Source organism: Pyxicephalus adspersus, chromosome 2, assembly GCF_032062135.1.
Source record: "Pyxicephalus adspersus chromosome 2, UCB_Pads_2.0, whole genome shotgun sequence".
NCBI lineage: Eukaryota > Metazoa > Chordata > Amphibia > Anura > Pyxicephalidae > Pyxicephalus > Pyxicephalus adspersus.
Window position 1 is genome coordinate 11,698,834 of NC_092859.1, and position 25,286 is coordinate 11,724,119.

Consider the following 25,286-nt stretch of genomic DNA (forward strand, 5'->3'; position numbering starts at 1 on the left):
TGTGACGTAGCCGGAACTGCAGCTTAGGAAGACTTTGCTCTGGCTTGGCGCTGTCAGATAGGCTGTGACTGGCGGATATTGGCTGTCTGGTGGACATTAAGGAAGATGCGGGCGCTGTCGTTGGTTTTGGGGCTTCTAGCCCTGTCGGGGTGCTGGGCTGTGGAGGTGAAAAAGCCTCGAGGGGTCTCCTTGTCCAGTGAGTGTTCGTCTTCATTCATTATTCTTAGCCATTCATATGACGTTATAGCCCCAGTTTTGTATTTGTTTGTATCGAATATACCCAGACGGGTGTTATTATTATTGCTCATGTTGTATATTTTGCTGCTTCTTTCTATTCTCACGTTTAATTATTTTATATTCAGCTTCTTTCCCATCAGTCCTGGTGTATTGCAGCGCCCCCTGCTGGTTGCTCCGGGCATTATATCCTTCTATAGATGGCAGGCTGCAGGTGCTGCCTGGGATGCTAGAAAGTTCCTTCACAGGCCATTAAAAAACTCAACTCAAAAATCCCCCAAAACAAAAATAAAATACACTTATCTTCAATCAGTAAAATCCCTTGGGTCCCGCGTCCTCCCGACATCCGTCTTTGTGCCAGCACGATGGGCGCCGCCATCTTCTCCTCTTTTTCCTGGTTCTTCTTTCTACGTCACCTGACAAGACGGGTGACGTATGTTAAAAAAAAAATCTGCACATGTGCGAGATTGGCAATCTTTTCCCCTTTCACGAAAAGGCTCCTTCTGCACATGCCCCAACATCTCAGGCATACGCAGAAGGGAAAAAATTGCCAATCTCACGCATGCGCAGTGACGTGGATATCCCAGGAGGCTTTGCGCTTCCATTCATTCTCCATCACCTAGGCGATTGTGAAAAAAAAAAAGGGTGTTGCATTTAAAATAAAAAACAAACAGACTTTTACCTTACATTAAAGGATTGTCCACCCTTTTATGTAAAGTGAAAATTCGGAGTTTAGGTAGACTTTAATTATATAATTCTCAGCTCATCTTTTCAGCAAATGTGATGTGTAATTGCACATTTAAGGAGATTTGAGGAATCCCTGAAGTGACCATTGCAGACCCCCTAGAAGAACTCTAGAGGATTGCAGAATACTTCCCCACTATCGCCATGAAGAACTCTGCTGGGTTGTAGGTGTGATAAGAGGGACTCTGGAGGGTTGCAGAGTTTACTATTTCCCATGAGGAGCAGAGGTGCCCCCCTCCTCTAATTTACTCCTGAAGGTTGCAGATGTGACCCCTAGAGAGGCATAAACATCACTTGGAAACTTAGAAACCTTCACTGGAGGGTTGCAGATGTGACGGCTAGAGGGACTCCGGGGGGTCATAACTTGTCACCTGGAGAACTTGGGAACTTAGAAACCTAAGATCTCCTAGATTGTAAGCTTTTCGGGGCAGGATCCTCTCCTCCTGTGTCACTGTCTTTATCTGTCTGTCATTTGCAATCCCTATTTAATGTACAGCACTGTGTAATATGTTGGCGCTATATAAATCCTGTTTATTAATAATAATAACCTTCTCTGGAGGGTTCCAGATGTGACAACTAGATGGACTCTGAAGGGTCATAACTTGTCAGCTGAAGAACTTGGAAATATAGAAATCTTCCCTGGAGGGTTGCAGGCATTACTCTTTCCCATGCGGACCTCTGAAGGGTCAAAAATGTGACCCCTTTTTTAAAGTACTTTTAAAGGTTGCTGATGTGACCCCCTAGAAGGACTCGAGGGTTGCAGAAGCCTTCCCTACTACCATTGTGAGGGACTCTGGGGGGTTGCAGATGTGACCCCCCCCCCCATTCTAAAATACTCCTGGAGATTGCTGATGTGATAACTAGAGGGACTCTGGAGGGTCATAACTCCCCTGAAAATTTTGTTATCTGCAGGGTTGCAGGCGTTACCCTTTCCCATGAAGAGCTCTAGAGGGTTGTAGGCATGACATGAGGAGCTCTGGAGGGCGGCAGACTTGCTCCTCTGCAGTACCTCTGAGGAACTTGGAAATTTAGAAATCTTCTTTGGAGGGTTTGAGAGGTTACTCTTTCCCATGAGGGACTCCGAAGGGTAATAAACATCACCTGTGAAGAACTTGAAAACTTAGAAATCTTCTTCCCAATGAGGCAATTAAAAGCAGGATGATGCCTAATTAAATAGAAAAAATAATAATTTTCTTTTCATGGACCTAAATTTGTATGGGAAGAAAGTAAATAATAAATGAAAATAGTAACAAAACAGCCTTTTATCTGATGAGGAAACTTGTTTTTTTGAGCTGACTTGTAATCTTTCATCACTTTGCAGATCGTGTCTTCTATGATGAGACAAAACCATTCACCTGCCTGGATGGGTCTAAGACGATTCCCTTTGACCGGGTGAATGATGACTACTGTGACTGTGCTGATGGCACCGATGAGCCTGGTAAGCATCTAATGGCTGCTTTAAAAGCTTTGTTATACAGCTATAATATTGATACATAGGAACCCACAAAGGAATATTTTGCCCTTTAAAGAGACAAAAGTGGGGGGGGTGGGATAAAAAAAATTGCAAGCGCACGGAGGTAAAAGAAGCCATGCAGAGCTTTAGTTTAGGGAGCTGCAGCAGAGGATCATTGTGCAGGGACATTTGCTGATAGTCAGCTCCTACCTGGATGTCCTGCAGATCCTTTTGACTTATCCTTGAGTGAAGAATGTGAATTTCTTGCATTTTTCTTTTCTCACTGTATCTGAAGTACATATTACAATAATGGCAGCATTTGCAGAGGGTACAGGTCTACACCCCTCCCTCTCCTCTCTCTCACAAATAAATGACCCTAATAAATTTGTTCGGAGATCTAGTCTCTGCAGCACTGCCGCCACAAAACACACGCTCCTCTCTTCCCCTAGTTCTTCTTATCCCTTCCAACATCTAGTTGCTAATGTCACAAGCAGTCACACATTCCAGGACCTTCCATGATTGATACAGTTTCCTTCAGAGGTTCTATTTTGTCAAATATGTTGTTTACTGAAGTCACATGATTGCTTTTCCTCCTCTCAGTTCTCCACGGTCCAGGAAGAAGCCAGGAAATAAGTCGCAGAGATGTCACCAGGATAGGTGATGAGCTGCAGCTTATTCCTGGGCATGTAGAACAAGGGGAATAAAGGTAGTCATGTGACCTGTACAAGTATATTGGAAAGCAAAGGTATTAGGCAATTTCTCTTTCACTGTTTAATGAAAACTTGTGGGTTATGTGCCCTACCTCACTTCATAGGTAATAACGTTAACACTCATAAATGGTGAATAAGGAGTTTTGTTTTGTAATCATCTCGTAATCTTTGCTGAGTCTGTTTAGCCTATAACAGGTACCAGATCATAATAAATAAATGAAAGCTTTGACTAAAAATGTCATCTTTTCTGTATCTTTCAGGTACATCGGCGTGTGCCAATGGTAGATTCCACTGCACCAACCCTGGGCACAGGCCCCTGTACATACCTTCATCTCGGGTTAATGACGGCGTTTGTGGTAAGTAAAATGTAGGAATTCAGTTTAAATTGTAACTTCAATTTCATTGGGAACAAACAATTCTCTCTGGATGAATCAGTTAGCCAATCACAGAAGCTAATTACTAATTTTTGTACTGTCCATGAATTTCTATTCTCCATGCAGGTAACGCTGCCTAAACTGTACAGAGGGAGTGACAGTCACTTGTGTTCAACATTTGTAAAATTTATCAAAGCAGAATTTTCTGTGAAAAGACATATTTTGCGCTTTAGTTCCTAATATTAATATACATTATTTTAATAGAGTACCGTATTTTTCGGACTATAAGACGCACCCAATTTTAAAGGAGAAAAACCTAGAAAAAAAAGATTCTGAACAAAATACTAAAAAATCACTCTGTGTCAATGTATCGCCTTCTAATCACTCTGTGTCAATGTATCCCCTTCTAATCACTCTGACACAGAGTGATCAGAAGGGGATACATTGACACAGAGTGATTAGAAGGGGATACATTGACACAATGTATCCCCTTCTGATCACCCTGTGCCAAAAAATCATACTCACCCGATACCGCGATGCTGTGGGCTTCTTCTTCTCCTCGCTCTCCTCCTGGCTGCAGCGCGTGTCTCCTCCTCCTCTGAGCGAGGAGAAGCCGACACGCATTCCCCAGCGATCCCATAAGCAGGCTGATCCAGCCTGCTTACCGGATCGCGAGGGCACGTGTGCCGGCTTCTCCTCGCTCAGAGGAGGAGGAGGAGACACGCGCTGCAGCCGGGAGGAGAGCCAGGAGAAGCCGGCACCCGTGCCCTCGCGATCCCGTAAGCAGGCTGATCCAGCCTGCTTATGAGATCGCGGGGGCACGGGTGTCGGCTTCTCCTGGCTCTCCTCCTGGCTGCAGCGCGTCTCCTCCTCTGAGAGAGGAGAAGCCGACACGCATGCCCCCGCGATCCCATAAGCAGGCTGGATCAGCCTGCTTATGGGATCGCTGGGGTATGCGTGTCGGCTTCTCCTCGCTCAGAGGAGGAGGAGACACGCGCTGCAGCCGGGAGGAGAGCGAGGAGAAGAAGCACGCAGCATCGCGGGATCGCGGTATCGGATGAGTATGATTTTTTTTAATTATATTTAACATGTATTCGGTGTATAAGACGCACCCACTTTTCCCCCCCAGTTTTGGGGAAGAAAAAGTGCGTCTTATAGTCCGAAAAATACGGTATTTAGATAGCTGTGACAGATTACACAGCGCTGTACAAAGTCCATGTCACAAAAGCATGTCACTAACTGTCCCTCCGAGGGGCTCATAATCTAATGTCCCCACCATAGTCATATGTCATTATCAAAGTCTAAGGAAAATTTTGGGGGGAAGCCAATTAACCTAACTGCATGTTTTTGGAATGTGGGAGGAAACCGGAGCACCTGGGGAAACCCACACAAACATGGGGAGAACCTGCAAACTCCATGCAGATAGAGACCTGGCTGAGATTCAGACCTGGGACCCAGTGCTGCATAGGCCGGAGTGCTAACCACTGAGCCACTGTGCTGCCCAGTTCTTATACTGTTTTCTATTTTGCAGATTGCTGTGACACTACTGATGAGTATAACAGTGGAGCTCACTGCCAGAACACCTGCAGGTAAGAGTGTCTGTGCTGCAGTAAAGAGCACTAAAGATTAGGAAATCTAATGAAAAATGTTTTCCATTTCATTCTCGGTATTGTAATGGGAAAATCAGAGTGGACAAGATAATTTTCCGCTTTATTAGGAGAAAGGAGTGGAAGCACAATGATAAGCTCATCTGTCATTCTGCTTTTTCCTCCTATCAGCATGCTTTTTCTCAAAACAAGTACCGATTGCTTTCTCGTATCGCTTCTTTCTGTTGCTCTTCGGCCCCTGGCCGTACAAGGGCCACAAAAGACTAATGCACCCTAGTCTACAGTTCAGCTTTGAAACACCTTTTAGGTCCAGAATGAGAATGTTAAACAAGTTGAGCAATCTGTGCTGAAGCCTGAACTTGTTTCAAAGTGACATACATAATTAAATTGTAAAACAAACGTTTATTGCTATGGTAAAAAGGGGGCACTCTATATCCTCCATATTCTACTTTTTATCTGAAGCTGGACAAATAGCAGTTCTCTTTCTAATGTAGTAATGTGCCTAGGCAGTTCTGTGCTTGCAGCTTCATTCCTGTATATCCAAGGCCTGAGCTCCTCCAAGGCACTGCAGTCTCTTACTCCTAGGAGGACTTGATTGAGATTTGGGGATGTGACTGCTGTGCTGGGCATCGTTCTTATTGCTGTTTTTCTCGACCAACATGGTTGCTTCCACTCAAATAACATCAATTACTGACGCCAGTGTGAACAGTGTGAGCTATGTTTTGCTATGTTTCTCAGAGAGATGGGTCGGAAGGAGCGAGAAGAGCTGGAGAAGAAAGCTGAAATGGCTCGGGAGGGAATGCTGCTGAAACAGAAGTATATTGAGGAGGCCCGAAAAGGACGGGAAGAGAAACAGGTATCACATTTCTTTTTACTGTTTAAAGGTGTTTACTTTGGACATGCAATAGCCATGATAAAAAGTACAAAGGTATACACTAAATATACACTATATAAATATTCACTGAACATCAAATGTTTGTGGTCACCTGGCCATACCACTTGTTCCTTTCCAAAACCATGAAAATTAAGTTGCCCCCCCCCCCCCCCCCCCCCCCCCCCCCTTCTTTTTCCAGCTATAACAATCTTGGTTTGGATGGTTTCTCACAACATTTTGGGATATGTCTATGGGAATTGGTGCTTATTGAGCCTAAACATCGTTTACAAGGTTAGGTGCTACTGTTTAGGAAGAACTGGTTATTCAGTGGCATTTATATTCTTCCCGAAGGGGTTCTTGTCAAACCAGCAGCATTGCAATGCAGTAGGTAATTTACAGTCACAGTGCATAACATCTTTTTATTAGGTCTAGTAAAATTTTAGGTTATTTAGTGAAACAAACCCAACACGTCTTCCAGTTTTGCTTTCTTGGATTATTTTTAACTATTTATTATAATATACAGAGCTGTAAAATTCCTTCTAGTAGTCTTTTCAGCAGAAGCTCATGTGTTAATAGTTGATTGGGCATGACTTGCAAAGCAGCAGTGCATTGTGGGTGCTGGCTGCTGTTAACTCTAAACTAGGTGTGCTTGTGCAATATTTTAAACCGCAGTAATGCTATTTAGGTTGTGAAAAGAAAGCCAGGATAATAGATATATATACAGAAGTATACCAAGGTTAGAGAGAACAGTAAACATCTGTACTGAAGCACAGGGGAAGAGAATTGCATATCTATTCTATAGTATAGTGAGGATGAAAGTAAACATTTATACATTTGTAATGCAGTACAGCTGGCATGTGCAGAACAGTAGGTACTGATTCTGTAGTATAGCACAGGGTAGTAGAGGACATTGGGCATTCATAAGGCAGTATAGCAAAGAGTAGTAGAGAACGGTGGGCATTCATAAGGCAGTATACCACAGGGTAGTAAAAGGCAGTGGTCAACTATAAGGCAGTATAGGACAGGGTAGAAAAGAATAGTGGACATTCATAATGGTATAGCACAGGGTAGTAGAGGACAGTGGGCATTATTAAGGCAGTAAAGCACAGGGTAGTGTAGAATGGTAGACATTCATAAGGCAGTATAGCACAAGGTAGTAGAGGACAGTGGGCATTTATATGGCAGTATAGCAGGGTAGTAGAGAACGGTGGATTTTCATAAGGCAAGTATGAGTGGATTTTCATAAGTAAAGCATACTTGATAGTGAACAGTGTACATTTGTAATGCAGTACAGCTGAGATGTACAAAACAGTGGACCTCCATACTATAATTTATAGCACATTTGGTAGAGACCCATAGTGTAGTATAGCACAGGTGGTAGAAAACAATAAGATATTGACACATGTTTCTATTGCAGATGAAGCTGCAGGAGATGATGGAGAAACGTCAAAGTGTACAGTCAGAGGTTGACTCTCTGCTTGTGAAGAAGGAGGAGGCAGAGAAACCAGAAAAGGAAGCAAAGGATGCCCACAAGCAGGAGTGGGAAGGTGAGAGCAGTACAATCAATCTGTCTAAGCTCTCTATAGATGATTTACACAAGGATTTTTGTGCGTACATTTACCTGTGTTTATGTCTTAGAGAGGAGAGAAGCAGAGAAGGCTGCCTTGGAAAAGAAAAGATCACTGGAAGCTTTTACTGAGCTGGATCAAGATTCTGATGGGATGTGAGTAAAGTCATTTATGAGTATTTCATGGATGGTGTGATCCATTCATGTTAGACTGGGTGTGGTAGAGGGATTCCACATCTATTTCTGTCTTGGGTTAATGCTTTGTACACGTGTATGCAGATATTGCTGTTATTTTTATATGTATGAATATTTAAGGAATATGAAATCTAGTATTTCTAGGTGAACAGTAATGTTTAAATCACTCTCTATCTCTCCAGGCTGTCCTCACAAGAGCTGATTTCTCACTCGGAGCTCGATTCAGATGGTGACGGTGCCTTATCAGACCAGGAAGCCCAGGTAAATACTCATTGGTTTCTATTTGTGGTTCTCTTTATTTTCATAAGGCTCTGGAGACCAGGCTCTGAGACTCTCAGGAATCACATATGTGACCTACAAATCCCTCTGAGGCCTGCTTATAGGCATAAGTGCTGTTATATAAACCTCCTTTATAGGGAACTCTGCATGCTACAGGAACTAGCAGTATTTTAATATCTTCTATATCCAGGGCTAGTGTAACATGCCAGATGACATTTTCTGGGTGTGTAGAGAGCTGGCCTGCTTTCTGTAAACATTTATTGGCTATCAAGGCTGCTCATTATAGTAATGGCAACACATGGTGGGGTGTGGGTCAGTTTGCCACATTTGCAGGAAGTATCAGAACTGGCATGTTAGAGCTGCCTAGGATACAGTGCAACAAAAGCATTGGAGAAGTCACATAAAGAAATGTGCTGGCACAAGTTTCTGAGTTGTACTATGCAACTGCATTCATACATTTATGTCACTCTGCTTAAAGTGTATAGTGGTCAAATCTTACCATCATTGTAAACGCCAAACTTTTCCAGTCTCCTCCTATGACATCCCACTCTCATTGTTTACCTCCACAGTTTCAGAGAATACATTTTTAAGGGTCTACCCACACTGATGTTTTGCATTGCAATGTGGGCGTCTGCATTCTTTAACCCTCGTTAGAGGTTTCTGCATTCATTACCCGAAACTTAGCTAATCCTAAGGGCAGCCAACAACAAAGCAGCATTTACTGTCTGTGGGTTTGCAAATCTAACCTGTAAGCTACCCTAATTCTGTCTCTGCAAATATTACATCTTAAATACAAAGGACCTGTTAAGCTATGTTTAGTCTGGCAGTGAGGTTGTGGTGCAGTTACCGCTGCCTTGGGGGGAAAGGCTACAGAGTAGCTTCTACCTGCCCATTAGGGAATTATTGGGGGTGGCAGTGAGCAGTTAAGTACCACTCATGGTTGCCTGCTCTGAAATCTGCAAATGCTGGTTCTTCAAGAACCAGAGCTGGGTGACCGAATGACTGGCAAGTTGTGGAAGCCTTTCAGTGTCCCTTCTCCAAGTCCGAACCCACCTTGGGGAATGGAGCAAGGCTGGCCAGGTGGAAAAATCTGGGCCCAGCAGTGTAAATACACAGGCTTTCATGTCAAACCTAATGACAAGAACAATTTATATTTCTCCAGCAGCAGAAAGTGCTCAGACCATATGAAGGATGGTCCTTATGGACCAAAGAAATAAGGGGCTGGTCGCAGTTTTGATCTTTGTACCCCCTTTTGTTACAGCACTTATGAGGGCAAACTATTCAGGATGTGCATTGAAAATTGGGCGAAATAATGTATTTTGTATGTTTCTTTTTGTAGACTGTATATATTTTGATATATTGATTATATAATGAGTTCATTTTAAATAAAAAGAAATGTAAAGTGTTTTGGTTCTGCACTGGTCCTTCATTGTCTAGTCCAGCATGGTGTATTTATGTACAACATTGTCATTCTTCATCTGCCTGGCATTAGAATGCAGCAACCAGGTTCCTGTTCATTAAGGATGTTAAATTCTACTTATTATTTGTCCCATTCATAGAATCTCCTTGGAGGCTCTCAGTCAGTGGATGTTGCCACGTTCCAGGAATCTGTCTGGCCTCAGATTAAGGAAAAATACAAGGTGAGTGGTGAGATGTAAAATTTAATGAAAAGTGCTGCAGGAGATTTCAAAATAAGGGAGAAGCAGAAGGCTATTATGTCATTGCCTGGTATCCTTAGAAAAGATGTATTTTGAAAGTCTAGATAAATCCTTTAGGGAATGTAGAATATTATTAAGCTCCATCACGCACCATTCCCTGCATTTGTCAGACCCAGATCACTATTCTCCCCAGAAATGTATTAAAGCCGGGTGGGAAGAAGCTGTAGTTGGTGGTGGTCCCTCTATTGTCACCCAACTCTTCAGTAATCACCCATGTTTATTGCAGAGTGAAATTCCCACACCTCCTCCTGTAGAAGAAGGAACAGACTCTCACCCAGAAATGCCCCCTGAGGAGGAGGGGGATGATGATGGAGAAGAGGGAGGAGATGATGATGAAGATGATGAGGAAGATGATGATATAGATGAAGACCATAGGGTAGGGTTTTTTTTTTTTCCTGATATAGTAGGCTATAGCGATTGTGATTGTAATTTTATTGGCAACCCCATATTTTTCTTAGCAGGTTTACTTTAACTTTTGGTATCTTTTGGCTTTTTTGTACTGCTATGGCTAGGAATGTATACAGTGGGGTAGAAATCATTTCTTCTCTTCATTGCAGGCTCCACCTGGTAAATCTCAGGGGGAGGAGTCTGAGATGCCGCCATATGACGACGCAACGCAGCAATTAATAGATGGTGAGAATCTATTTGATTTTATCCAGTGTATAATCTATTCCTCAAATACTCCTTTATTCTCAATGTTCTGTTTATCACAGTGGCCCAGGCAGCACGTAATGAGTATGAAGAAGCCTCCAAATCTTTAAGAGAAATTGAAGATACAATCAGGTGCGTCCTTGCTTTTCTCTCTACTATGGCTGCTACCTACTACTAGTGTCTTATTACCCCTGTACCATCATATAACAGTCACCCAGCTCCTGAGTGTCTTATTACTCCTATAACATCATATTACAGTCACCTTGCTCCTGAGTGTCTTATTACCCCTGTAACATCATATTACAGTCACCCAGCTCCTGAGTGTCTTATTACCCCTGTAATATCATATTATAGTCACCCACCCCCTGAGTGTCTTTTTACCCCTGTACCATCATATTACAGTCACCCGGCTCCTGAGTATCTTGTTACCCCTGTAACATGTTAGTATGCCAAGCGACCAGAAAACCCAATAGCTGTGCATTATTGTAATTTAAAAACTTGGGACAAACTGATAATCTTTTTGCTACTTTTATTGTATGCAGGAGTCTGGAGAAGGAGATTTCCCTGGATTTTGGATCACATGGAGAATTTTCCTACCTCTATGGACAATGTTATGAGCTTTCAACCAGCGAGTAAGTATGTTCGGGTACTTATGACATTTCTGATGTTCCGATATTTCTGTATATGCTCTGCAATGGAGGTCTGAAGTCATAACTGATGTGTAAATATTTTATAGAAATGTCTTTTATGTGTTTCTTGTTTATACAGATGAAACTTCTCGCTGTTCTGTGTTGTTTGTACTCCATGTTTGTATTGCATCTTCCTAGGTACATTTATCGCCTCTGTCCATTTAATCGCGTGACACAGAAGCCGAAGGCTGGAGGATCAGAAACTAATTTGGGGTGAGCTGCTCCCAGTTGTTTGAATGTTGTCTCTGGTACTTTTCTGTACATTATATTTAATCAGGGGTGTCAAACTCAAATACACAGAGGGCCAAAATTAAAAATTTAGACAGTCGTGGACCGACCTTAAAATTTATTGAAATAAATGAGGAAATTTTTCCTTCTCATTAGATATAAACCCTTTTCATATGGAAACAAAGAGGTTTTGCTTCACATTTAAACTGGAACAAGCTTTAATAGAGAAAGAGGCATAAAAAATGTGCCTCTTTCTTTATTTGTAGCCCTCTGAGTTAAATTTCAATGGTAACCTTTTTGCTCTGGCTAACAATAATAATAACAATATTCTTCTATGAAAATCCAACAATTCAAGTCCATGCCTTGGAGTAGCAAGGTAAAGTACAGCTGAGGGGGAGTGCTGGAAATGCCAGACGTGGCCAATGCGGAGCTAAATCTTATGAGTGGCCCGCCGCTTAAACTCCCTCTTCACTGAAATAGGGGCGCTACTAAAATTCCCCGCATTATTTGCGTCTGTAAAACAGTCCAATGCAGGCCACACATAGGCAGAGAGCCCGCTGGTCTATAGAAGCTAGTGATGCCGGGAATTGTAGTAGCGGCACTGTTTCAATACAGCAGCGGGCCAGCTGCAGTTTATATTTAGGATTCCTTTGGGTCCAAAAAAAAGGACGTTGGGGACCAGCGTTTGACACCCCTGCTCTACATGGTTAGATTTCATGTTCACAAATCCCACTCTTTGTGCCTGATTTTTAAAGCTCTCCAAGGCTGGAAAGAATACACTTTTTATCAGTGAATCTGGGTGATCCAACAAACCTGGAATGGATTTCTTCAAAGTCAAATGTTTTGAATCCTGGACCAGATCCATTCTAGGTTTGCTGGATCACCCAGTTTCACTGATGAAAGTGTATCCTTTCCAGCCTTGGAGAACTTTAATAAATCGGGCCCTTTATCATTTGACATGCCTGCAATGAAGAGAAGAAATGATTATCATTATACATTGGAAGCTCATAAATGCTGATGCTTAAACCTCCACCCTTTTATTACCTAAAAACAAAGTATATATTTGCTAAACATAATTAGTGGTTACATTTAGCTGTTAGGTACTTTCTAGAGTAGATATACTTTTAAATGTTTATTTTGCCTTCTCATTTACAGCATCTGGGGCGCCTGGGCCGGACCAGAAAATGACAAATTTAGTGCCATGAAATACGAGCAGGGCACAGGATGCTGGCAAGGCCCCAGTCGGTCCACACTGGTAAGTGTCACTAAGAATGGTTGTTGCAAGTTACATGAGAATACTGAAAAATGATGCATACTGTATTATCTATTGCTGTGTCCTAGGTGCAGCATGTGATGTCATACACTTTAGACACAGCAGAGATAATGACCAGGTACCTAGTCACACGTGATACATCTCACACTTACTTTGCTACATGATAACATTTTAGCCACCGTATGTATTTAGCAACATGGCCGCATTGTGGTCACTCCATAAATTGAGCCACATGGCAGCATTGTAGCCACCATACAAGTTTTGCAGCATTGTTGTACTCCTCAGAAATGTGATAATGCATGTCCTCAGAATAGCTGTCTTCTGAAACATGTAAGTGATTCCATTTTCTTCCTCCTGTAGGTGAAATTGTTCTGTGGTAAAGAAACAGTCGTCACCTCCACATCTGAGCCAAGTCGTTGTGAATACCTCATGGAATTTTATACTCCATCCGCCTGTCGGCAGCCTGCTGAGGTCCCCCAACCAGAGGATCACGATGAGCTGTGACCCCCATCAGTCCCACAGGTGCTGTATTGTTCTGAGCGGGAATGTAAGTGGAGAAAAATGGGGTATAGGCACTAGAGGTTAGCACTTTGAACCTGGGATTGCTGCAAAGGCAAAATCTTATCCAGGACACTATCTGCATGGAGTTTGCAGGTTTTCCCCATCTTTCCACTGGGTACTGCGGTTTCCTTCCAAGTTCCAAAAACATGCAGTTAAGCTAATTAGCTTCCCGCTCAAAATTGACCTTAGACTGTATTAATGATATATGACTATGGTAGGGCCATTAGATTGTGAGCCCCTTTGACTGACAGCCAGTGACATGCTTATGGACTTTGTACAGCGCTGTGTAATAGGTCGGCGCTATATAAATACTGTGTAATAAAAATATTTGTAGAAAATTTCATTTTTGCAAATGTAGCCTAGAACAATACACAATCTGGGGTAACTTTTTTTTTTCATTAGTATTGCTAATTAACTTTTTATAGTCTTTGATGCAGAGCTAAGACAATTTTAGCAATTACCTGTTCATTATTATAGGTTAAGTGCAGTACCTACTAATTTTTATTGCTTTGTGAGCTATGATCTCCAGTAAAGGAAAAATAAAGTTCACCATGTTCTCTTACCTCCAGCACTGCAATGTCAGTGCATCTGATTACCAGCACTAATTTCTTCCAGGATTAGCTTTTTCAGCTACAGTATGTTGATGCCAGGCATGGGATGATATAACTCTAAATGCAGTTTTCTTGCCCCTAGCACAGAAACGTGCAGAGATTATATGCTGAGCTTAGTTCTATTTTTTTTTGTCCCTTGCACACAGTAAAAGCTTATACACCAAAACTCTAACATCTTTAAAGTCCATTCAGTTTATTCGTTCTTGGTCTCTCTTACAGCAGATGGAGCACCTCACTCCATGTGACTTATCTTGGGAACCAAGAACGCTGTGACCAGATGGATAAAGCCCTGTGACATTCTCCTTTTGTGATCTCCCCATCCCATTCTTCCTTCCTGATCACTGCAGTAAAAGTCACCGGCAACCAAAAGACACATTCCATCCACTCTGCATTGCTGCTCTGCACACCTCCATGTTGTACATAGTCAGGATTTGGTGTGTGATATTTCATTTTATTAAACAAGACACTTTCCCCATTGGCTGTTGTAGTCGTCTTTACATTTGTGTAGCAAACAAAATTCTGCCTAACCCATTAATACCTGAGCGGTTCAACATAAAACACATGAGCAGGGGTTACCTTCATGAGAGCTGATCCGGACATGGAGGTAGCTTAAGTTTTTATGCAATTTATAAAATGTTGTCTTTGACTCATTCTCCTTCCCATTATTTCCATTTGCTCCTTAGGATACATTGCTGCGCAATGAAGGGGGGTGTAGGATGAACCCAAATTTTCCAGAGCAAGTTAATATGCATATAACTTTTCTTCCACTTACCACAGGACCTCCCGGTTGTTTCTGCATTCAGTTCTCGCAGAGCAGAACTTATTTTCCCTATGAATTGATTGAAGTGCCAATATATACCATGGTGGAATAAGGATAATATACTGTATGATTCTGCTTTAATAGATCAATCCGTCCAAATTGTGGGTCCAGGTTAAGAAATGGAGTCATACACCTTTATTTTATTCCTCAGGAATCCAAAGTAAGAATTTTTGATTCTCATACCTGACATGGGCATTATAATGCAACCAAAAGTAGCTCATCATTGCCGCTACATTATGTGCACTGTAGATACCTCTAACCTGTTAGAGATGATTAAAACCTTTTAAAAAATAAAATAAAACCTCCTTCTGTCATATTGCCTCCAGAAGTCTTGTCAGGAAGAAGTCACTGTGTTGGGTAGAGACTAACGGAAGCGGTTTTCTTTCTACATACAAGCAGCTTCTGGAACAACACAAGTTGTAGGGATCACTCCCCAGTGTCCAAGCATTACCTATTGAACAATCCAACCAATTTGTACACATTGGGCAGTTGTGTTGTAACAGGCAGTTCTGTGCCAGAGGGCATCATATTTACCTCTCAGGTAGGCTTCATGTTCTTTTTTTGGTGCTAGTCACTGCCATGGTAATAACCAACTGATTCCAGATTGGATGACTATTTCAGAAAACGATCCAAAGCTGGAGATATAGCAAAAGCTTCAAGATGTTAATCGAAAAATAAGATTACTCAACAGCCCAGGACACCCAGAATTCCTCAGGTCAGTATCCATTGTTAGCCGTGATCTAAGCCCGCAGGCCCCTGGTTTTGGGGGTCAGATAAATTAGTCTGGCAAGAGACATTCTCAACCTGTCATATAATATCACAATGTTGTGTTTCAACTGCTTGGATTGAAGTTGGGCAAATGGGATTATCTCGAAAAACGCCATCATAGGTTCCAAAATTTTGAAATTTTAAGGTTGCATAGTTAGTTACGTTGGAAAAATGAAATGTCTTCACGTTCAACCTCTATGGAAAACCCAGCATATGCCAGATAGTCATATATGCAAAGCTGACCCAGGGGAAGGCAGCAAAAAAAAAAAAAAAAAAGTATTTTATAGTAATCTCGAGCAGATTGGGATTTTAATCAATATTTATCTGGTTCAATAAAGTTATGTGTGTGATTTGATTAATGTAGGGACGTTTGAAAATGCTATACAAGTACAACTTCTGAATGTTCCTTCTGCTTCAGTTTGCTATGAACCCAATATCGATGATTAGTCAAATGGGATGTGGTAATGAGCACAAGTTCCATTCAAATGTATTATCCTTTTGATTGATTGGAAGATTTTCTTCAAGAAACTCTTGCCTGGGTTCAATTCAAGACTATGCCCAGATACTTCAGCTGGTGATTTGTTTGTAGAGCTGATTTCTGAAGATTTGCAATATAACTGAATATAATAATATAACAACCAGTCATTCTCAACCTGGGTTGCTAGGAGTTCCTTGGGCAATGAGCAATTTGTACTTCTCCGGTCATTTACCCCAGAAACCATCAATCTATCCGACTATCTGTAAATTTGGATTTCTGCCCTCCGGCCAACAGTGCCAGATACATTCATCTTATTGACCACAAGGCTAATGTACAATGAACTGTGTATATTGCAAGGATTGTCAGGGGTTCCCTGAGAGTGGAAAGTTATTTCTCTGCTTCCCCCATGTTAAAAAGCTTGAGAAAGTCTTCTCTAGATAGGCAATGTAACATTGACAATGCAAACACTGACTTATTCAACAAGAGGTCCTCCAGCTATCCCACAAAGGGAATGTTCAACATGGCTAACACTTGGTGAACACTCGAGGTGCAGATTACTGAAGGGCAGGACTGTGAAATACTAATGCAGAGACTTTGCAGCAAACCATAGGAAGCGGCTGAACATAGTCACTATGTTGTACATAGAAGTCAGAAAGTCTACCTGATGAAGGAAAGTGGTGAAAGATCTTGTGCATTACATGATGAATGAGGACATTCACTGCCTTGAGCTCCAAGATGGGGTGAACAGGTTTAATTTAAACCTGAATTAGGCCATTTGAATCTTATTCTAGAAGACTTGAAACGTTTTAGTTGAGCTCAGCTAAAATATGCAGTGATACCGGAAGATTGGAGGACAAAGTGAGGGCAGGCCCGCCCTTCATGCAGAGAATATGGGCTTGGAATTGGGGCCTTAGCAGGTGGGCTGGGATTCTTATTTTGGGGTCTTAGTGTGAATTAAGTCATAGAGAGCGGAATAAGATAATGAACACTTAGCAGGTTGTTCCTTAGGCCTTATCTACTTGGGACATTTGCTTCCAGTAGCATCTTCTATGATAGTATTGGGAGCCAATACTAAGATTCTGTGTCCCCCATTCTAGATGCAAGTTCCACACACCAGAACTTTACCCAAAGTGCCCATATTATTATTAAACAGGATTTATATAGCGCCAACATATTATGCAGCGCTGTACATTAAATAGGGGTTGCAAATGACACACATATACAGACAGTGACACAGGAGGAGGAGAGGACTCTGCCCCAAGAGCTTACAATCTAAGAGGTGGGGGAATATGAAATGGTGGGAAGTAGTGAGGGTTTGTGTGTGCAGAATGGGCCGCTATTTCTAATATTTAACATTCGATGAAGGATCTGCAGCAGTGAGATTCCTTTTATGGTTTTTCTAAAGAGGGGTTTAAACAACTTCTTGGTCTGAAACCTAAAAACGAGTGCGTTCCCCATTGGGATGGTGGTCGCCTTACTAAAAAGGGACACTTATGGATCTACACTGGGAGTGGAGCGCTCCACCAAATGGATATCTGTGTTCAGTCCCACAGTCCATAGTGACAACAGGGAATGTAAAGGTGCTTTGTGATCCCAAACAATGAACTGCTGACTGGGTAAGCACAAAGGAAATGATTTTCGGCTCTGGATAGTAAGAAGCACTCCATGGCTAACGTTTACTGTAGTTTATGAGAAACCAGTTCCTAAAGGTCCCCTCCAGATTATCCCTCCAACATCCAGTCCAGTAGCATATGGATGCAGAGGTGATGGCAGCAATGTAAGACTCTTCTTTGAAAGAAAAGTGAAAGTAGTAAAAATAAGTACCAAACACCTCTAGCACCAGAAGAAAGGGTTATCCTGGGCTCATCTACAATTCTTTTGTTTGCCAGTTTCCAAGCTACAGGGGATGGCAATAAAACCCAGACTTCCTGTGTCCCTCAATGCAGAAGAAAGAAATTATTGTTAAATTTCAGCCTTACCTTCAGTTTTTTAGAATTTAACAGACTCCTATTTTTTACTGAATTTTCTTTTCTTATGATTTTCATAACTCATTACAGGCATGGTATTGCCCAACTTTCACAAGAGTAGTGGCCTGGGACCCAAACTGCTTCCAGGTACCACCATAAAGTGTACCTTGTCACCACCTGCTGGTCAGATTTGTTGTAACAATCTCCTTTATTATTTTTATAAATTACTGTGTACCTGTGTATTACACCCCCCCCAAAAAAAACAAAAAATAAATAAGCAGGGCGCTTTTTACTTTGTCATACCCCTGCCTTAGTCCCATAAAAACTTATTTTGGAAAAAAATTATATGGTATATGTTGCAAAATTATATGTTGCTTTTATCACATTAATAATTGGTTTGTTAGCTTTACCGAGCTGCCATCAGAGGGGTGCAAGGGCTACTTCTGTACCAGGTCCTGATCAAAAAAGCTTGGCTCTTGCAATGTTGGAAGTTTTAGATAAAGGGAGGGGGGCAGACATTTTTGTTGGCGATATTTTTAGCCAATGAAATAATTTAGTGGCTGGAAAAAGAATTAGTGCAAAATGACACATTTTATTTTATTATACATATAGGAGTATTCATCAGTGTTGCCTGTGGTATTCCTGTAGCCAATATTTCTTCTCATACCTCATTCTGCACCGTGACTTTGTATGGAGGAGGCCGTATTGGTTTGGGCCATGTATTCATTCTAATACATTAAGTCTGTAGATGGAGCTGAGATTACTAGGAACTCCTGTATTCCCAACTAAGGAATCTAAGGACTCAATGGGCTCTATTTATAAAAGATTCCCTTGTCAATTCATTCATAGTACTCATTTCTTCCCTATTCATTTCCTATTGTGACAGTTGTGCACTTTTGACACTTGTCCACTAGGTGGCAGAACGAGTCATTGTTTTAATAGGAGACCTGTAAAGAGACAACCATCTGTCAGCGAATTTCAGATGAATTGACTAGGGGAATAATTTATAAATAGAGCCCAATGTATTACTTTAAATAAATATGTTTTTCATGGATAGATGAAGGAATTGGTATATTATTTGTGAAATGCAAAATAATACAAATCAAGGCATAAAACTCTAGTAGATCTCTAGTATGTCCTGAACATCTATTACAACTGACATGGAAAGTCAGGGGGTAGAGCAAAGTGATATGCCATATGGTTAGATACATTCACTATACTCTGAAGCAAGAACGGTATACAGAGTATAGTGGATGCATCCTGGTATCCTGTATGATCCTATCTGCTAGTGCTAAGAATAAATAGTTGTGGCCCCTCAACCTACTACAGATCCGAAACTTACACCCTGTTAGATGCCCATTTCATATCACATCTGTGCAGTGATTTGTACTTCAGGCACTACCCCATGTCGGTGCACCCTTGTCCTCTTTGCTTTTGCTCTTCTGTCATTTAATTTCCATTTCCAAAGGAAGAAAACATTGCAAAAAAAGATTTATTAAAGCAAAGGGCACCATGGCATTCTGTAAACCGCAAAATAAAGGTCAGTAGATAATATGAAAGCAACTAGGTGATGTTGCTCCAGGTGAACTACTGGCGTCCCACTCTTGCCATAGGTGTATTCGGCAGCATTTTTAGAATCCAAGCAGTGAATAGGAAAGAGCCACACTTCCCCCTCATTTTCTAATAATAATTTATAGGGCCTGCATTGCAAAGCAGAGGGATTTCCCTTCAGGGAGCCTTCCCTATTTACCGCGCCGGCGGAATAGCAACACCGGCCGCGGTAAACAGGGGAGAAAAAGCAAAGAGGGGGCATCGGGGCTCTGGCAGTTCCTAATGCCCCCTGGCAGATCCGGCACGGGGGTGTTAGGCCGGAACAAACTACCGGCTAGGCCTTATCTGGCCTTTAGACTGGAGTTTGCTGACCCCTGCCTTAGGGCATTCTCTTTGGTATATGAAGAACTCATTGACTGTGGGGACTGGAGAAACTGAAAAGCCTAACTCAGTCCTAGATTGCCAGCTCTTCAGGGCAGGGTCCTCTGGTCCTCCTGTGTGTCTGTATCTGTCTGTAATTTGAAACCCCTATTTAATGTACAGTGCTGCGTAATATGTTGGCGCAATATAAATCTTGTTTATTATTAATAATAATAATAATAATATTGGTTGAACTACATAAGTTTTTATATGTGTTTTTGTATTCTTTTATTTTTTACATTTTTATGTACAAAATAGCATGGATAGTAGTGCCAAATGTTCCCAGTAGATGATATCAGTTTGACAAATCCCAGGGTAAACGATCATTATTTTAAAAAAGGAGAAAACAAGAAAAGGAGGGTTGGGACCATAAAAGTAGTTTTTACTTACTAAACAAGTAGTTCCAATGATTGGTAGAGTTCACCTAATTATATATATATATATATATATATATATATATAAAAAATGTTGATGAGGGTAATTAACATTGGTAAGAGCATAGAGCAGTGCAGTTGTCACTGTGGCTGACGCGTTTCGCAAATATGCCTTCAGGGCAGATTTGAGACGTATACTGGTATTAATATACTTTTATATATTTTATTTTATTCTTCTTAGTATTCCCTTTTTGTCTTGATATAAGGAGAGTCTTATTTCCTTCATTTTCACTTATTGTATTCTTACCCTAACGGTATTCCATTCACTCAAAATAACCAAGCGTAAACTTTTTTTATTAATAATTATCTTTTTTATTTTCTTTTTATACATTTTATTATTCAGTGCTCTCAGCTCAATGGATTTTCAAACCAGCTTATAAAAAATGCACATTATTCTTTTTTTGTGATTTGTGTTTTTTTTTAAACAATGTTTCAACCCCCTTTCTTCATTCTTTAAATAAATTATCACCTTTTCCTCCAATGCCGAGTAAACCCTTTTTCTTTTGTGAAGAAGGGCTTTGACCAAAAGAAAAAGAAAAAGAAAAAAGAGAAAAGAAATAAAAAAAGAACTTTGTTTGCTTAGGCTCTGAACAAACATAAATATGCACATATTTATACCCACACAAATAAAGAATAAATACTTCGAAATAAGTTAAAACAGTTCAAAAGATCTCGCCAGGTGTTTTTTTTTTTTTTAAGGTTTTTGTTCGCTTTTTTGTTCTTTACATAAATGTCCATTTTTTAATCCTCTGTTGACTCTTTTTATGTTTAAATTTGAGAGATCCTACAACATTCTACTAAACACAGCCAAATAAACCACACATAACCTAGTAACAAATAACTAACTAAAATTTGGGGATTTATTTTTTGGAGGTAGGAGACGTTGCTCTTTCCACCTTATCCCAACTACGTTATTTTATTTATTAGAAAAGAAACACAAAAAGCAATTAAATAATATTAAAACACATCCACTGGGGAGGTAACCTAAAAATAAACGAAAAAACGATTTAGAGAACAGACGCTAACTTAACTAATGAACAACCAAATTTTTTTTTCTTCTAGCTATTATTTTTGCTACACAATGATTCGATGCCAAGCTAGTTCAATTTATATATTATGAATTTTTGCTATAAATTAAGGCTGCAGTCCCACTTTCCATTTTTTTTTATTTGTGTTTTTAATTTAATTTAATATTGGTTTGGTCAGAGAAGGGCTGGCTCATGGTTGTCTGGTAGGGTGAAAATTATGTCAATCAGCATGGTGACCTTTGCAGCACTGATTCCCAGGTTCAAACCTCGGCTAGGACTTTGTCTGCATGGAGTTTGCAGGTTCTACCCGTGTTTGCTCCTGGTACTCTGGTTTCTTCCCACATTCCAAAAACATGCAGTGCGGTTAATTGGCTTCCCCTCAATGATATATGACTATGGTAGGGACATTATATTATGAGGGACAGCTAATGACATGACTATGGACTTTGTACAGCGCTGCATAATCAGTCAGTGCTATATAAATACTGGTTAATAATAAATTGGCAAATTCATTTTTTTTACATTCGTTTCGCCTCGGAACCATGATCATTTGCCAAAAGAAAAAAAATCCTTTGCACTGTAGTCTTATGCCGGGGCTTTAATTTTTGCCAAATGTTAAAAAAAACTTTTCAGTTCTGTATTTTGTATTTACAGTATTTTTTCCTTATATGGTTATTTTTTTTTTTATTGTCTTTCTTAAAGCAGAACTATAAAAAAGACTACCAATCTACCAATCTAACTGCACATGCAGGAAAAAGCCCCTAGAAGAAGGACCAGCCCAAAGCCTCCTGGGCTACTTGACGTACGCTATGCTCCTCCATTTAGTATTTACTGCCGTGGCGGTAATACTGGAAGGGGACAGGCTTTAAAAAATGTATTTAGAGTAAAATAAAACGATAATTTTTCCCAGAATATAAAAGGGTTATTCACCCTTTTATATAAAGTGAAAAATTTGGTAATAAGTCCACTTTATTAAGAATTTTATATAAACAAAAGTGAACTTGTAGAGCAGAATAATATCATTATTATTTTTATTATTAATAATAATGTATATCAGGAACAAAATTAAAAAAAAAAATGATTTCCTTTAACCAAAGAATTTGATTGCATAAGACAAACCAAGAGCCAGTCGATTTATTTATTCCAAGGATTTTTTTAAATCCCAAATTATATTTTTATATTTCAACCAGACCAAGAAATAAATATCCTAAAATATAAATTTTCTCTGTCTATATGTAAATAATATTGTCCATGTCTAAATAAGTGGGGCTGAAGCTATAATTTTTCATCTGTTCTAATTTTGTTTAACCCAAACCTGGCACAATATTCACTAGTAATATTTAATAAAAATACACAAAAATTTGGATTCCCCTTTATGATTGGGGGGTGTGAATGATTTACCAAACCAGGGGCCAATGTGTAAAATATAGAAAGTCTCAGAATGAAAAGGCTTTAAACCGGTCCCAAAACGTAGGAATCTTTTAGCAAATAATTATTTTATTCCAATTTCATTTCTAGGGTTTTATTACCTAAAAGCTAATATATTAAATTCTCAGAACATGATTCATATACATTTTTATTATTATGTATAATTGTTTTTTTTTTATTTTTATTTCTTATGGAATTTACAGTCACAAAAAGGATTTTTTTTTTCAAAAATTATTAAAAACCCGATAGTGACTTATTTTGTATTATTGTGTTTTTGTCTATTTGTAAATGGAGTCTTTCGTTTTGGGACAAGTGTGAAAGGCTTAAAATGTTCACGGGATTTTTTTTTTTCCTTTTTTATAAAAATAGATATTTTTTTCTCTCATGTTTCTGCGCCCGTCTCATTTCTTCGTTTATTACTCTTTAGAAGGAAGAATGTTGAGTGGTAAAAACATGGAGTAGAGATAGAGGCGGTGAAACGGTGCTAAGCCTTGTGGCAAAGGGAAACCAAACCAGTTCATGGCCAATGTGAGAGAGGCACTCATAACCATAGAGTCCCTGGGCCCTAAACCCCCCACAACAGCCATATAGCTCCTAAGTATTTGTTCTCCTCAGAAGTGCTGACTGTAAACCTACTAAGTAGGTTTAAGATATTTAGCCATTCATTTTTATTTCCTGAACCCTCTACACTGACTAATAATGTCTTGCACGTACTTACTGATTCAAAACCCATCGGACTCCAAACAAGAACAACACGAGGTGCCATTTTTAGCTCTACCGTCATACTACAATTGCACCAGAACTGGAGATGCTTGGGTTTACAATTTGAACCAGCTCATAAATTAGCATATTATCTTGCCTTGCAGTTATTAGGCTTTTTGTCCCCTATGTGTCCAACCTTAACGGTAGTATAAAGATTACGGTTCCACCAATTTTGCCTCTCTCTCCCTTTTTTTTGCCCCCTCTGTTGCACCTCTTCCCCCATGTCTATCTCTTGCTCCCTCCACTCAGTGCACTCCCTTTCATGCTTTGTGCTGTTTACTGGTCTTGAATGACACTTGCAAGACCCTATCTCCAAGCCGGTATCCATTCAGGCTGGCAATGGCCATGGCTGCTTCGTCGTAGTTTGTCATGGTGACAAATCCAAAGCCTTTGCACTTGTTGGTGGTAAAGTCCCGAATTACTTTGACGTTTGTCACTGCTCCGAATGGGCCGAACAGTTGCCACAGGACGCTCTCGTCGGCCTCTGGGGAGAGGTTGTAGACGAAGATGCACCAGCCCGCAGAGGTAGGACCGGTCAAGCTGACTCCAGCAAGGTTGGTAACACTGTCAATGGTGATGGGAGAGAACCTGGGAAGGAAAGAGAGCGGACTACATTGGGTGTAAGGAATAGGTCTATGACAGATGGAAGGAGGAGTGAAGCATTGGAGAAGACAGAAAAAATGTAGAAAAGCTGCACATACAAGAAAAGGTGAACATACAATGAAGAAGATGATTAGAAGGGCACTACAGCTAGAGGGGAATCTATGTTCTACCAAAAATGGACATCTACAATAGGGACAAGCAGATTTATAAAAAAAAGTTTGTGCATTCTGGTGATGCCAGATGTTCTTTGGATCCAATGTATCCTGGGTGAAGCAGGAATACATCTGAAGGTAGAGACATTCATCCAAGTGGTAAATAATGGAAAAACAATGAAAACAGAGACCAGAAGGCATAAAAATTGTATAGAATATTGGTCTACCAAGTGGAACAAAAGAAGAATAAAATGCTACGACTATGAGAACATATTAAGACCTAAATAAACCCCCAGGCCAGATAACCAATACACCAGTCTATTGCGTAACATTTCTAAGGGCTTCTCAAAATCAACAATTGCTAATGGCTCCAAGATTATTTTACAATAATTTTACATCTGGGCAAGATTGTGAATGACACTGTGATGGAAAAATTGTGAAGCAACAAGCACAAGTATAGACGACATCTACTGAAAAGATTATAATACACTAAGAATTGCACACAATGGGCCTGATTTATTAAAGCTCTCCAAGGCTCGAGAGGATACACTTTCATCAGTAAAGCTGGGTGATTCAGCAAACCTGGAATATATTTGGAATGGAAGTCACTTTCTATTTGTTACCAAATGTTTAATTCCTGGACTAGATCCAATCCAGGTTTGCTGGATCACCAGCTTCACTGATAAAAGTGTATCCTCTCCTCTCCAAAGATGGCGGCCCCAGTAACAGAGAAAACTTAGTCTGGTAACTATTTTTAGATGCTTGGAATAATATTCTAACAGTAGTAGCTTGCACACATATCCAACATGGTCCTCTGTTTTGGTTAGGGAGACGAATACAAGATTGGTTTAAGGTAAATAGTAAAATTTGTCCCTAAATTTAAATAATCAGCAGCAACCATCAAATCTGATCTTAGCAAATCCAGAAATCTTTGGACCAATTCATTAAAAGGGATATTAAGAAGAGTGAATAACGGTCCCATAGTGAATGCTTTGGTGATCTGGTTTGGAGGGGTAATTGGCACAGAGGGTAACTTTCAGTTCTCAGTGGAGCAGAAGAATGAGAAGCAAACTAGAATTGTTCTCTTTATAGAAAACTTGGAGGTTG

The 25,286-nt window shown here is 40.3% G+C and overlaps 2 protein-coding genes across 8 annotated transcripts in view; one reads left to right on the top strand and one right to left on the bottom strand.

Annotated features, from left to right (window-relative positions):
- Positions 1 to 35: 35 nt before the first annotated feature.
- Positions 36 to 14,243, top strand: PRKCSH (PRKCSH beta subunit of glucosidase II). Of its 3 annotated transcripts, none has more exons than XM_072399522.1 (17): positions 36 to 196; positions 2,300 to 2,416; positions 3,402 to 3,497; positions 5,047 to 5,104; positions 5,861 to 5,978; positions 7,414 to 7,543; positions 7,635 to 7,719; positions 7,941 to 8,019; positions 9,597 to 9,677; positions 9,982 to 10,131; positions 10,313 to 10,388; positions 10,469 to 10,538; positions 10,949 to 11,038; positions 11,234 to 11,308; positions 12,479 to 12,578; positions 12,957 to 13,118; positions 13,988 to 14,243. In XM_072399522.1, the coding sequence occupies exons 1-16, from the start codon at positions 106 to 108 to the stop codon at positions 13,098 to 13,100; spliced, it is 1,560 nt and encodes a 519-aa protein (XP_072255623.1). In that variant the 5' UTR covers positions 36 to 105; the 3' UTR covers positions 13,101 to 13,118; positions 13,988 to 14,243. The 3 variants fall into 3 exon arrangements, with proteins under 3 accessions (XP_072255623.1, XP_072255624.1, XP_072255625.1); XM_072399523.1 differs by having other exon boundaries at positions 13,991 to 14,243; XM_072399524.1 differs by lacking the exon at positions 9,982 to 10,131.
- A 6,267-nt stretch (positions 14,244 to 20,510) lies between these two features.
- The window catches only part of ELAVL3 (ELAV like RNA binding protein 3), a 34,215-nt gene continuing 29,439 nt past the window's right edge, over positions 20,511 to 25,286 (bottom strand). For 3 of the 5 annotated variants that reach the window (XM_072399526.1, XM_072399528.1, XM_072399525.1), the window contains one exon: positions 20,511 to 24,033. In XM_072399526.1, the coding sequence (XP_072255627.1) occupies positions 23,685 to 24,033 (349 nt within the window). In that variant the 3' untranslated portion in view covers positions 20,511 to 23,684. The remainder of the gene's footprint in view (positions 24,034 to 25,286) is intronic. The other 2 variants (XM_072399529.1, XM_072399527.1) reach the window with 1 other exon arrangement.